General features: G+C 41.8%; 1 protein-coding gene and 1 non-coding gene across 2 annotated transcripts in view; both read left to right on the top strand.

Moving 5' to 3' along the window:
- Positions 1-15,348, top strand: part of LOC145407820 (centrosomal protein of 290 kDa-like) — a 119,270-nt gene that overhangs the window by 67,920 nt on the left and 36,002 nt on the right. The window contains exons 15-20 of the mRNA XM_080278677.1: positions 90-435; positions 4,348-4,455; positions 6,294-6,452; positions 7,828-7,974; positions 11,632-11,799; positions 14,549-14,707. Of these exons, the coding sequence (XP_080134803.1) occupies positions 90-435; positions 4,348-4,455; positions 6,294-6,452; positions 7,828-7,974; positions 11,632-11,799; positions 14,549-14,707 (1,087 nt within the window). The remainder of the gene's footprint in view (positions 1-89; positions 436-4,347; positions 4,456-6,293; positions 6,453-7,827; positions 7,975-11,631; positions 11,800-14,548; positions 14,708-15,348) is intronic.
- On the top strand, positions 14,191-14,309 carry LOC145407921 (5S ribosomal RNA). The gene has a single exon (XR_013898826.1). It is a non-coding gene; the product is annotated as a 5S ribosomal RNA (ribosomal RNA).

Consider the following 15,348-nt stretch of genomic DNA (forward strand, 5'->3'; position numbering starts at 1 on the left):
TTAGTAGGGAATAGGAATAGCATGATACTGTTTAGCCGTGGCAAACTAAGCTCTGTGCCGTACATTCTGATCAGTATTTCTATTTATAGCTTGGAAGGAGAGAAAGCATCACTGGAAAGAGTCCTCCATAACAGTTTGATCACCAAGAAGAGGAAAAGGAAGAAAACTGAGACAAATGGAGAGGAGAAGGAGGAAAAAATTCAGGAGACAGAAGAGGAGGAGGAAGAGGAAGAAGAAGAGACTGGCGACTCCCCTGACTCTTCCCCAACCTCTCGCCCTCCTCCCCCCACCCAGAGTGACCAAGCAGCTGTCAAAAGGAAGATGACGTCACCCACAGCTGCCTTGGATGACCTGATAATGGCTTTGGGTCAGCTGCCACCATCTGCTGAGGAGGTCATAGCAAAACTGAAGTCACAGGTTCAATATTTGGTCAAGGTGAGGGCAGATGTAGTTAGATCATGTGCTTCATGTTACTTTTTTTTTCTGTATGCTAGGAAGAAGGAACCAAAGGCCTCATTGCTGTGTATTTCTTAGCCTAAATTATGTGTTTCTATATTTAACGTAAATATTAGGAATGACTCAGGTGAAAAAAGAAAAAAAGAAAGAGAAATCTCAAATTTATAAATGTATATGTGTGTAATGGAGGAGGAGGAGGAATGATGGTGGTGCTCGTGTCTTCAGTACCCAGTCAGTGTTTTGCAGGGGAGTGAGGAGAGGTTGGTGCATCTTCAGTTTGTATTTCTGCCTAAGAAAGCAGAATAGTATGACCCATATATTTCTTATGAGCCATAAAAGATGACTAAAAGAGGTAGGCATGAAGTACAGACACCCATTCCCTTTGAGCAGGTGTAGAGATAAGGCAGCCCCACTGCCTAGCACTTGTGTTGCAAGTAGCTTTCTACCTAGTGTGTTGAAAGTGAAGATAGGAGATAAATGGTTACCATTGTCTCTGGGAGACACTACCATGGAAATGGTGTAATCAGAAACCCAGTAGCTGGCCTTGCACACCATTCTTAGCCTGGGAGCTCAGCAGCATTTACATAGTTCTGGGTGAGACAGCCGCACTATTATGTCTCTTCTGCACAGCTTGCAATCTGTTGCCTGCAGTAGAATGAACTCATCCTTGGATGGCAGCTGACCTAGAAGAAAAACTCCAAATCCAAAACCACAGCTCTGTTTAATCTCCACCACGTGCATCGTCTCGTGGGAGGCGATATGCAGACCACCCCTGGCCACGCTGATCACCTCATATTAGGCGATGGGTCTCGACACCATAATTTCAAGTTCGAGGAAGTGTCAGTGGTTTCCATGGGAACGTTGAGTCTCCCTTCACACCATCTAAGCTGTTGCCAAACCCTTCCATACCGCAGTTGCCGAATACTGCATATTTGTTAAGATCTCGTTTGTAGTCCAGCAAAGACAGATTCACGCCCATCTACCTCCCACAGTGCTGGCAACTTATTGCTGCCCTCACACCCACCTAAGAGGCATAAATTGCAAAACCACGAAGGTGATAAAGAGTTCGAGCACAGGAACACTTGATTTGATGACAAAAGATCAACTTAATATTAAAATAAAAAGTTTGAGAAAATGACCCACGGAAGGTGATCAGGTTGATAAGAATTAGCGAAACAGGGGTTACGGGTTGGTGACTAAGGGCATACAGTCTTTAAAAATAACTAAACATCCCCAGGCTACAAACCTGGGGAACAGCCAAGGTGCTGGTGCTTCTTGATACCCAATATCACTGTTGATTGTCATCAGCAGGTGAAAAATAGTTCACACATACATGCATGACCATGGCATTTAAAAATGTGTAAATGTAGAGCATTTGTAAATTTCTTCCAGCCGCTGTGACCCAGACTTATATTAGATTCTGTACCTTCTTTGTAGTAGCAAAATTGAATATACAGTAAACCTTCGATATAATGAACTAATTGGGGGGAGGGGTGGGTCGCTATATCCAAAAGTTAGCAATATCCAATGGCCATTATTAACTGAGGATTATTGACCCAAGGTTGTTATATCCGAGGAGTTGTTAGGTCCTATGAGTGCAACCACAACTTACTCTATGAAGTTTCACATGGAGAATTCAAAGGTTTATGAAGTTATACAGTACATGTACAGTAAATACCATCCTGTATGAAGTTGTACATATAAATACAAAGCCAATAATGTACTGTAGTACAGTACTGTTACAGTGCCATGCCAGGGAGTGCCAGGAAGTGCTCTGGGAATTGTAGGTCGCAAACTTCCGTCGCATATACTGAACAAAGGTTGCTATATCTGGCAGAGGTTCGCTCTGGAAATGGTGGGTCATTATATAATCATACATAATCTTCCACAGGTATACCCACTAATGTTTAATAATATTCAGCTTAATCCTGCATCATCTTTGAACATGCTTGGGGTTTCATTTACTCGGGACTTATCTTGGAAAGATCACATTACATCTCTTGTAAAATCTGCCTCCAAGAGATTGGGTGTGCTATGTTGACTCCGTTCCTTCTTTACCCCTGCACAATTGTTGACTCTATACACGGGTTTTATCCGTCCCTGTTTAGAGTATAACTCTCACGTGTGGGGAGGCTCCCCACATACAGCTCTTCTCAATAGGGTGGAGTCAAAGGCTTTTTGTCTCATTAACTCTCCTCCTCTTACTGACTCCCTTCAACCTCTGTCTCTTCACCGCACTGTTGCATCTTTATCTCTTTTCTATCGCTACTTCAATGGTCACTGTTCCTCTGAACTGTCTGCATGCATTCCTCCACCACTACGACGGGCACATAGTACCCGTCTAGCAGCAAACTCTCATCCCTTTTCTGTCCAACTCTCTAATGCAAGAGTTAACCATTACTCCCAGTCCTTCATTTGTGCAACAGGTCAACTCTGGAACTGTCTCCCTCTGTCTGTATTTCCTGCTTGCTATGATCTCCAGTCTTTCAAACACAGTGTGTCCAGGCATCTCGAAATGATCGGATCTTGAATTTGGCCGTCTTGTATTTTGTTTTTCTCTTGGAGGGAACAGTAATTGCGAGCTAGCGGCCTTTGGTTCATTCATCCTCGCATTAAAAAAAATAAAATATCCGAAGTTCGTTATAAAAGGGTTCGTCATATCGAGGGTTTACTGTATTCCCTACAGCCTTAGCTGTACCACTCTGTCTCCTGTGCAGCAAGCACACTTTTAGCAGGTTATATCATGTTAGAAATTTACTGTACAGGTACTTCTTTCAGTTTGTTTTCATGGATTGTGTGGCAACTGTGGTTTCCTGGCGTGCCACAGGGATCAGTTCTGGCGCCAACCCTATTTCTGGTTCATATTAATGATCTCTTATCTGTCACTCACAATCCCATTCACTCATATGCAGATGACTCAACACTACATAGTTCATTCACACTCAGACATCCATTTACAAAGTCTAATATCTCTACCTCTCAACTCAATACAGCCATCTCCATAAATCAAGATCTATCTACAATCAGTGAATGGGGACAAAACAACCTTGTCTCTTTTAATGCTAGTAAAACTAAATATATACAGTTTACTAATAGACAGATATTGCCAGATTCGTACATTACCTTCAGTGCTACTAATATTCCCATCTCCAAAAGTATTGAAATTCTTGGTGTCTCACTTAACAGTGCCCTCAGCTGGACCTCTCATGTCAGATCACTTGCTAAAACCGCCTCAAGGAAACTTGGATTATTGTACAGAGTCCGTAACTTCTTCGCCGATGAGCAGTTAGCTATAATTTATAAGAGTCATGTGCGCTCTCAGCTTGAATATTGCTCACCCTTGTGGAATGGTTGTGGAGAGGTTGCATTAAGACAACTAGACAAAATTCAGAATAAAGCTGTTAGAATCATTAACAACCCTGCCATTACATATAAACTACCTCCCCTGCAAGTAAGAAGGAATGTTGCCTCCCTTGCATTATTTTACAGATATTTTTTTGGCAAATGCTCAGACGAAGTTGCGTCCATGGTGCCACCTCTCCATGCCTTCCCTCGTGCTACACGGGCATCTGGTAACGCTCATGACTGGAATGTCACTCAACCACATTGCAGAACTTCTGCCTATCAGAATTCTTTCATTCCCCGAACTGCATCTCTCTGGAACTCGCTTCCCCAGAGTTGTTTTCCTCCAAATTTCAACCTACAACTGTTCAAGTCTAATTCTTACAGATATTTTATGAACAGAGGACACCAGTAATCTGGTGTATGGATTATTTTTTTTTCTCCATTTGTTTTTCCTTCCTCCGTTCTGTTATTTAAAAAAAAAAAAAAAAAAAAAAAAACATGTATGAAGTAGCTGACTTAAGGAGGTTTGTTTAACTGATGTTTCAGGAGTGTGATAAAAGAGAACATAAGATCAGTGAGAGGGAGAGAGCTACCCAGATCTACACCAAACAGTTTGAGGATTTGCGGGCACAGACAGCTGATCTTAATACTCTGGTGAGTGCTGAAAAGCTCAAATCATTTTATATGGCAAATACAGTTGTCTGGTGGTAGCAAGAATGTAATTTTAAACTTAATCTTATTGAAGCAGTTAATGACTTCTATTGATATAACAGCAGAAAGCTTATATAATTTGTCTTATATTTATATATAATTTGTCCTATATTTAATATATAAGTGGTAGGTGGGGATGCTTACCATCTACTCACTCGATGTAGTGCTGCTCTCGGGTGACTGCCCCTTCCTCTCTTCCTTCTTTCCATCCTTCCTCTTCTGTCTTTCTTTCCTTCATTCTTTACTCTTCCTTTTGTCTGCAAGTGGCTCTACACTGAGTGACATGCCAAATGGTATCCTGTACACCAGGAAACCATATACAGTACTATGCTGTGTGATAACCACATAACCAAATTATGGCACCTGGTGGTTTAGTCGGTAATTAAGGCACTCCATCTGGGTTAAGCCTGTGTCGGTTTATATCCAAGGGGTGGTTGGGGTTTATTGCTTACATAATGCCACTCGGATAAGTGAGGCTGCTCGCTTTCATCTTAAATGTCAGGACCAACTTGCCTAGCCTCACACTTCTACACCCCTCATGGGGCAACACAGGATGAGATGATGATGCTGATGATGATGATTACTATGTTAATTGTCCTGTTCCAAGGAAGTCATACAAAGACATCTGAAATTCAGTTTCATAATGACTGGTACACATTTTTCAAATGATTGGAAATTGCATGCGAGGGGAAGGTAGATTTAGAAAGATGGTTCCATCATTTGTCTGTGGTAGTTTGTGAACACCCACTAAAATAATGATCAGCACCCCTTGCTTCAATACCCTTCACAGCTATCACTGGCACAGAAGTCGTGAATACTCTGTAAGGGTTGGTACACCAGATCCTCCCTCCCTCAATTTCTGTGCCCCTGTGTCCCACCCATCTCTCTCTCTCTCTCTCTCTCTCTCTCTCACACCATTGTCCAGTATTTGCTTTAGTGGTTTACTAAGATCAAGAAATACAACTCGTGAGTCGTATCTTTATTGTTATAACTTGCCAAAATGAGTAGATAATAACTCCTCTCCACTCAGTATCCTCATAGTTTGCCAGAACCTGCTAATATAACTCTGCTGTATATTCTATGTCCTCACAGCTTGCATGAGTCAGCTGTTGTAACTCCGCTTTCCACTGTTCCGTCTATCCTTGTTGCTTTTCACAATTAGCCAGTGACATGCATCACTCCTCTGTTTCAATGTAACTCACCAAAGGTAAAATATGTGCTTCATCATGATCAACATCATCATCAGTACGTTATTTTCTTGTGGGAACACCATAACAAAGGTTGGCCATGACAGAACTTATATCCTGGTTACTTTATTCCCATATACCTCTTGCACTCCCTCAGACACTCCTCTTCCTCATCCCTCTTTCTTGCTAGTTGACTGCTATTTTCTTTTTGTCCACATTATATAAGGTGTTCCTCTTGTGGCATTATTTTCAGTTTCTCCTTCAAAAACTTTTTGGCACCTTATCTGTGTTCATTTTCTGAGTACTGTATTTCCATACCATCACAGTGGACTCCTGTTTATCCATTTACTAATTCCACACCATACTTCTGTTACTTCTTGTTTCATTCCAAAATACAAATAAACTTTATATTCCTTTCACCATCCATCCTGCTTATGCATGCAGTTGTTTTAAAATATGTCACTTCCCCTGTCTTCTCTATGGAAATGTAACTTGCCATGATTAGTTAATGTACTTCCACCCTCCATTTGCTGTATTCTCAAGGATGTTAAGATCAGCTGATACAACTCCTTTCTCTACTATGTATCCCTGTAGCTTGCCAAGGAGCAGGGTAATTGGGGAGAAGAGAAGCATGAACTGCAGAAGGAGTCACGTGAGTTGAAGGACGAGGTAGCAGCACTTCAGGCTCGGACAGGGGAACTACAGACTGCCCTTGAGGATCTTGCATCAGGTAGACCAGATGTGGATGCCAAGGTAAGAATGAAAAGAAAATACATGAACAATACAATGAACAAAAGTCTGTCAACATTTGTAATGGAGGATGAATTTATGGTACCTGCTCAAGATTAGGACCTTTCAGATGGTGGGTATAGAAATATCCACATACCAGCAACCTCATTTTTTAGTGACAACATAAATCATTTGACACAGAAACAGCACTGACAACAATAATTATGTTCATCCATCCATGTGTTTTAATTCCTGTACTGTGAGAGGTGTCCACTAACCAGAATAAAATTGTCTGATGGGAGCAGAGATCAAGTAAAAAATATTATCGTACAGAAGTAGTTTATTAATATTTTTTGTAACTCCCACACTATAACTCCCTGATGAAAAATCATATGGCAGTTACAAAACTAATGTAAAAACAGACATCATCACACTGAAAAAAATCATTATTATTATTATTATTTTTTTAATGCAAAGAAGAAACCAAAGGCCAGGAGCCCACAAATTGTTCCCTCCAAGGAAAACAAAAACAAGATAACAGAGAGCCAAATTCAAGATCAGTTCATTTCGAGATGTTTGGACACACTGCGTTTGAAAGACTAGAGATCATAGGCAGCAGGAAATACAGACAGAAGGAGACAATTCCAGAGTTGGCGTGTTGCATACACGAAGGACTGGGAGTAACGGTTAACTCTTGGACTAGAGAGTTGGGCAGAAAAGGGATGAAAGTTTGTTGCTAGATGGGTGCTATGCACCCACTGTAGTGGTCGAGGGATGCAAGTAGACAGTTCAGAGGAGCAGTGACCATTGAAGTAGCAATAGAAAAGAGATAAAGATGCAACATTGTGGCAAAGAGACAAAGGCTGAAGGGAACCAGTAAGAGGAGGAGAGTTAACGAACTGCAAAGCCCACTTTCTGACATGTAGGAAACACGTATGAGTTGGTTAAATGGTTACCACCCAGCATTGTAAATGGCTTCCTGGCTTACAGGAAACTACTAGGCTTGTCATTCACTGTAAAGCCATCTGAAAAGGAAAGTAGAGTAATAAAAACCCCTCAAATTTACACATCATTTTCTGCCCACCCAGCCTGCTCCTAATTTCCATAGAGGACAGACATAGACAGACAGGCAGACAGATAGACAGACAGACATTCTCTTTTATATATACACGAATTTGGAAATGTGATTATACTGGTGAGATACAACAGTTTTGACCTAACCTGGAAGAGGGTCCAAGTTGGGTCAAAACTGTTAAATCTCTCCCATAAACCACTTTTCCATTTGAATCCTTCATGGAATTGTGATATCTAGACACAGCAAAATTAAAGATAAAATAAAGCTATTCTGTGCTTTGTCAGTGTATTTACCAAGTTTCAAAACTCATCCTCTCCCTCCCAGCTTGTGCTAAGGCTTTCTGAACTGCGATATGACCTGGAAATAACAAAAAGTCTGGCAGGAAACCAAGAGGATGAAATCAGCAGCCTACACCAGCAGCTGAAGGAGAGGCTACAGGAACTACACCAGGGCCTCATTCAAAACAAACAGGTCTGATGCATAACTGATTTTTTGCCAGCATCTTGACACACTAAGTATATGAGAGCAGTGCATGTTCATTTTCATGTTCTTGTTCTAGTGGAGAAAATTTTAAATTAATCACTGTGAACATACCAGCCAACTTACACTGCCAGTCTTCACAGATTCTATAACTCCACCTTACCTCACAACCCACCACCTTCCCTACCCATCCTGTTCACTTCTTTTCACCCTCCCCACCCATTCAATCCACCCCTTTCCACTGTTTTCACCCATCATATCCACTCTTCTCCACCCTCCCCACCCATCATATCCACTCTTCTCTACCCTCCCCACCCATCATAGCCACTCCTCTCCATCCTTTCCACCCTTCTTCTACTCTTCTCACATCAAAATTGTATGACTTACACCTTCCCACTGCAGTGCTGTCTCTAATACAGTATCTGTCTTCACCATGCCCCCACTACAGTGTCTATGACCATCTTGGCCAGTCCACCAGCTCCACTTTGTCCTTTTTACCCACTCTACCCATTTATTGCTTCTTATACCTTTGACTTCCTCCTTAATAGCCTATTTTCAGTGCCCATCTTCACAGAAAATATGTCACCCAGCATTTCTAACCATGTACCATCATTGCAGATCATCCTGTCCACTCCTCTTCACCCATCCCACTCATTTAACCTCTTGTGTGGTCAGTATCGTAAGAATAACTGCCTTGGCTAGCCACTGATCCTGCAATTCTGATACATCTGTATTCACTCAGTATAAGCCCTTTGTAGCCTTTCATGCACCACCATTCCTGCCCATCCCACCCAGTCTTAAAATACCTATACCGTATTAACATATTTCAAGTACTTAGGTTCATATTACAACCACTGACATAGATATGACCTATCTATCTATCTATTGCCAGATGCCACAATCCCATAAGGGGTGGTCATTTGACTGAGTTATTTGTTATACGGGGAGGGGCACTAACCCTCCACCAACTGAAATAATAAAATTTAAAAAGTAATAACAGTGAAACAGTAACAGCCACTTCATTTTACCCTCCTCACAACATTTAGGACCTAAGGCTTGGTTACCATCATTCATAACACTTAAGGATGGGAGACCAACTTAGATGCATGGCAGAATTTTATTTAAAAAAAAAAAAAAAAACTTCCAGTCAACTCAGGGAGCTTTGAATCATTACATCTAAGCTGGGTTGATTTTCTGGATGGCATACTCCACTACGAAGTGTCTGCATATGATTACAGTAGTAATGTGCTTTATCCTATTAGGGGGTAATACACATATGTAGAAAGTTGTCATCATTGTTGTGGCCCCAGGTTCATCTGAATGTTAATATGGTGAACCACAGGCTGAAGTTGCCCTTCTCCTGCAGTCCACCACCATTCTTTAAGGGGACAGGGAGGGAGTAAAGGGATATTTATATAACCGGGCAACTCAGCTGTCCACTGTTATTAGTACCACCACACAAAGGCATCCCTCTCCAGCACCACACGGAACTTACAGGACAAAGTAATAATGTAGTGCGTATACCGGTAAGTGATTTGGCTGATGGGCCAGAAATGGTTGTGTATGGCAGGCATATGAGGAGAGTGGAAGCCTCAGGAAAAAGCTTCACTCCTGTGCTATGATGAATACAAGGCTGCAGCAACACAAGTGCTGGGCTTTGGGGTCACCACATATCTACACAAATATTGGAAGGGAGAATTCAGATAACCCATTTTCCTTTTTTCTTCAAAATTCTATTACATACAGGGAATATATGGGTAGTATTCTTTCTGCCCTAAATCCAGGATTGATTTAAGTTAAATTATACATGTCAAATTAGGTTTAGTGGTTTGAATCTGGTTATTTAGATTAAGATTACCCAGACTTTTTATTGTAGAGTGGGCAGAGCTGCTAAAACTTTAATAATTGCTCTTGGCTTCCAGCTCCTCAACTATAATTTTTTCTTGCTGACAGAATAGTATATTTTTAATATTCCTCTACCTTCCCCCTTTTTGTGGTTAGGAAATTAAAAACTTGAGTGGAAGAAGACATGGCAGAACAGGGCACAGTTTTTTAGGAGAGGTAGTATCACTGTCTTTTATATCTATTCATCCATCATCAGCATCATCAATCATCATCATCATCACCATCTGCCATCATCATCACCATCTGCCATCATCAGCATCATCCACCATCTCTGGTCATCCATCCATCACCAGTATATGAAGTCTGTACAATGCAGAAATTGTACTGTTTATAAATGCTCCAACATGGTTGCATGCATTGACCTTGGTCACCTACTGGCAACTCTCCATGTTGCTCGATCTCCAGAAGCCTCCCTAGTTAGTCCCACATCCTTGAAGTCACACTCCGTGACCTTGTCCCAGGTCTTTTTCAGTTTGCATCTTGCAGCTCTACCCCCAGCATTCACACTCTCACCTTCCCCACCCAATTGTCATCCTCCATCCTCTCAACATGCCCAAACCATCTCAATCTACCCCTCATCACAACACAAATACATCCCAGTCCCACCCTTCCTCACAGCCTTTCAGTGGCAATCCTACTCCCCCCCCAGGCCTTGCATTCAAGGATGCACTACACATCCATCTAATCATTTTCATCTCTGTATGTTTAACCCTATGAAAATGGTTATCTTTTACTGTTCAGGTTTCTTTACCATACATCATTGCACTCCTAACCCATGGCGCATACAAAAATCCCTTGGCAAGGAGGGAGAGCCCTCTCAATGTTAGAAGAGGCAGCAGCACCCTGAACTTCCTCCAACCACTCCATACCCTAGTCACAGAGCTAGCTCCAGCCCCACCTCCAGTGCATAGTATGTCCCATAAATAAAAAAAAAAAAAAACTTCTCCATATACTCAAGAGACTTTTCAGCAATGTTAATCCATTCACACCTGACAATCCCTACCTGCTCTCCCTGATAGAGTGCAGACATACCCACTTGTCACAAACACTGCACAAAATGGAGTTACTTCCCACACTCTTGTGGCAAACTGCACATGAACACATTATCCTTGCTTTGACAGTACCTCCACCAGCCCTAGATATCATCATCTTTGATTTATCTGCATTTACTCTCAAACCCTTGTGCCCCATTCAGTCTCTTCACTTCCTAAATCTTTCCTCCACTTTCTTTTCATTTCTCTACAATGAACATGAGTCATCAGTATACATCTCCCATGGGAGTCCATTTCTGATGTCACATGAAAGAGCTTCAAGCACCATGACAAACAGTAAAGGGCTCAAGACTGACCCCTGATGCACGCCAACATTCACGAAAAATTTGCCACTCAGAATCTCCAGTCACTGTCACGTGGGTGTGAACACCCACATACACAGCCATGACCACTCTAACCAGGAAAAGGAAAGCATAAATTCAGAGAACTTTCAACATAGCACCTAGTTAAATGAAAAATACATCTATTCATGTAGCATATCTTGAGAAGGAAAGTAACACTGTAGCAACAGGAACCTTCTTTATGTCTTAAGTAATATTATTATTTACACAAATGCCAGATGACAATGTTCAGCTTTGAGATCCCTCATTGCAAAAAGAGGTAATGAAAGTTAAATATTCAATTGACAGAATAAATAAACAACTGATCCTCATGGTCATATTGTTAAATTTCCTTTCTCCTGCTGCCACAGAGTAAACAGGAATGGGAGTCGGAACGAGAGATACTGACCCACCGTGTGCGTCGGCTTGAGGGTGAACTCGACCGCACTGTTCCACTTGCAGCTGCTGATGCCACCACTGCACAGCTAGCTGCCATCACTGCAAAGTATCGCGTTCTGCTACACGATCATGCACTACTGGTGAGGGATGGTGAAAAATGAAGGAAGGAAGGAAGGGTAAAAAGGGAAGGATATTGTGGTAAGGAAGTGAGGGGTGATTAGGTAGAGAAGTTAGGGAAAGTTACATAGAGACATGATGGAAATGAACCAGGTGGTTACATAGACAAGTGGTAAAGCTGTGAGAGGAGGCTGGGTTGGTGAGTGATAGCAGAGGAGTGGTGTTAGTGATGTGGAACTTGTGGAAGGGTTTTGAAGGAGTCAGTGGAACGAAAGAGAAAGATGGTAGAATAACTATGAAGTGGACTCAGTGGAGAAGTGTTAACCAGGTAATGGAAACTGGAGAATAATGAAGGGGAAATGGGTTGAAGGGAGAAGTGCTTAGCAAGTAATGAAATCTGGCCATAAAAAATGCCATTATTGTGCAGGCATAATGCTACTTACAATGAAATAGCTTTAAATAGCAACAGGTCAACTCGGGAACTGTCTTCCTCTTTCTGTATTTCCTACGGCCTGTGACCTACAGTTTTGTAAGTGCTATGTTTCCAGGCGTCTCAGAATGAAAGGATCTTGAATTTGGCTCTCTGTTTTGTTTTCATTTTTTGTGGAGGTGTCATGTAGGTGTCTGGCCTTTGGTTTCTTCTTCCTTGCATAAAAAAAAAAAAAAAAAAAAAAAAAAAAAATCCCACTCATGCTCCAGCAACATTCGAAACAGGTTATAAGCATGCATATACAATAGGGGAAGACAAATTAACCTGGAGAAGTCTGTTTTGATTATGTTTACGTGTATGCAATGCAAAGTGATATACAGTAGGGAAGATGGGTTAAATGGACCACCCCTCTACTTTGGTCAACTGAAATTAGATGATGATCTGCATCATCTTAAGGAACACTGGTACTGGAGTTGGTCATGGTACAGCTGGTGTTTGTATGGTCTGGAGGTTTAACCAGCTACCCAAAACCAACTAATTGCTCCCCAACAATTGCTGGAAGTTCCTGATAAAAAGAAATCTCAGATGTGTTATATGATGGATATCAGTATGAGTTTTAGCCTGAAGTTTGGCCGAGAGTACTACCTAAAGTGATGTTGTGTGATTGGTTACCAAACTTTTAGCCACATTCTCATGATATTGCCTCTCAGAGTAAGTATTGGCCAACTGTTGAATGCCTAGCTGCATCTCAGATCATCTTCCAGATTTCAGCTGACCAGTCACAGAAGACCTTTGCATTACCAAAAACTCATTTTCACTTATAAACAAGTGACTTTGCAGGTGCTTTCAGAAAAGGTTTTGAGCCACTTCTCACAACACTCAGGAACTGTAAATGGTGACAGGGGGAATCATACCAAACTCAGAGACCTGAGGACAGGTGGCACTGTCTTTTTTATCCACTTAAAATGCCTCACATTTGGCAAACAACCTTCCCTGTTGGTGGTTATTGTCTTGTTTACATGCTTAGGTCAAATACTGTAATGTGGTTCTTGCAGTTCCCTTGTCAGTATGAGAGGGACACCACTCCTGTGTGGCTGAATAGTCTTACTCAGTGCAATGTGGGGAGAAAAATGGTGCTGGGCTCCCTCAGGAAGGCTTAAGGTAATTAGTCTGTTATTTTACTTGCAATGAGCAAAAAGTGGGGTTTGCTGAACCCACAGGGCAGTCAAATCCAGAGTGTGTGTAACTCTGTCACTCACTGAGTTACTTTACTTTTTCCTATGATGAAATCCAGTAAGTTGCAATCACAGAGTTTTATAAACATCACATTTTTGAGTGGGTGTTTGGGGGGCAGGGGACAATGTGTTTGGTGTGCATCTTGGGTGTGTTTGAGGTGTGTGTGTATGTGGTGTGGTGTGGTGTTGTGTGCATCTGGGATGTGTCTGAATGGTATTTCCAAAGACAAAGGACACCCTGTAGGGATGTGTTGGGGTGGATGCATCTATTAGAGGTGTTCTTTTTCTAGCTGGTGTTGTAAAAACCTGTATTCACTCATCTTTCTCTCATTTTGGAAGTACCTATAACTCCTGCAGTCCAATAATGTATTTTAAAATATTGTTGTCCTCTCCATCACACAATACTATTCAACTTAGAACAGACCTTGAGTAGTGACAGGGCTAATGAAGCCTGCATCTAATGCCAGCAATTCAAAAATTCTCTCCAAAACTGAATAAAATTGTCTGGTGATACATCCAGCAGGAAATAACAGAGTGAAAAATTAGGTATGGTATTGCTGTACATGACACCTACACACATTTAATGTTTGTGTTAATCTTGCTATAGTTAGATGATTTTATATGGTTTAGGAGAGATCTCATGAAGTTATTGATTACTGAACAGTTTCTAACTCCTTCACTATTATAGATTTTCCTTAAGCTGAATATACCAATTGTCTGGCTGAACTAATAATAACAAAAAGGATATTGCCAACGGCCATACCACGTTTAGTACACCGCTTCCCGTCCGATCAGCAAAGTTAAGCAACGTTGGGTCTGGTTAGTACTTGGATGGGTGACCGCCTGGGAACACCAGATGCTGTTGGCATAATGTTCTCCCTACGTGTCAAGTGGGGTTGGTGGAGGATTAGTGCCCCTCCCTGTAAAACAATTAACTCTAAGCCCTTGGCCACCCTGTTTGGGATACATGGCGTCTGGCAATGAATGAATGAATGAAAATATTGTTCAAGCTATTTTCAGTTTAAGTTTTTTGTCTTTTTGACAGTAAGATAAAGAGTAATGTATCGCTTGGCACTGTGTATTTTCATCCCTCTGTGTCACTGTCAGATGAAGGAGAAGCAGGGAGGAGTGGAAGGAGAGGTGGAGAGGAAACAGTTGCTGGAGGAGAGAGAGGAAATGAGAGAGAAGCTGGAGAGTGCCAGAGAAAAGGTTCACTCCCTGCAGGCCTCCCTCAACCTTGTGGGGGCCAAAACTACCCACATCCAGGTAACTGATGCACTGCATTTATGCATTTGGTTTCTTATTATAGGTAGTCCTCACTTTATGACTCAGATATATGCAGGTAATATGATAATTTTATTGAAACTACTTTTGGTGGTAGTTGGGGGTGCTCACCATCCACTCACTCGATGTAGTGCTGCTTTCGGTGTCTGCCCTTTCCTCTCTTCCTTCCTTCCTCTTCTGTCTTTCCATCCTTCACTCTTTCCTCTTCCTTCTGCCTATGGGTGACTACACTGAGTGACAAGCCAAATGATTTCCTGTACACCAGCAAACCATTTACAGGTACTATGCTGGGTGGTAACCATAAAACCAAATTATGACACCTGGTGGTTTAGTGGCTAATAAAGGCACTCCAATCGGATTAAGCCTGTGTAGGTTTCTATCCAAGAGGTGGTTGGTGATTATTGCTCATGTAATGCCACTCAGGGATGAGTGAGGCTGGTCACTCTCATCTTAAATGTTAGGACCAACTTTCCTAACTCTGGGCTCCTACGATCCACATGGGGCGGCATAGGATTGGATGATGGGTGGATGGAAACTACTACAGTACCCTCGCGTCCAACACGGTAATATTGTCATGCATGGGTCCCGTGTTGGACCAAAAACGTGTTGGACAAACAACAGAG

Source organism: Coenobita brevimanus, chromosome 74 (assembly GCF_032717465.1).
Source record: "Coenobita brevimanus isolate Jiangsu-jjx chromosome 74, ASM3271746v2, whole genome shotgun sequence".
In the NCBI taxonomy this organism is placed as follows: Eukaryota; Metazoa; Arthropoda; class Malacostraca; order Decapoda; family Coenobitidae; genus Coenobita; species Coenobita brevimanus.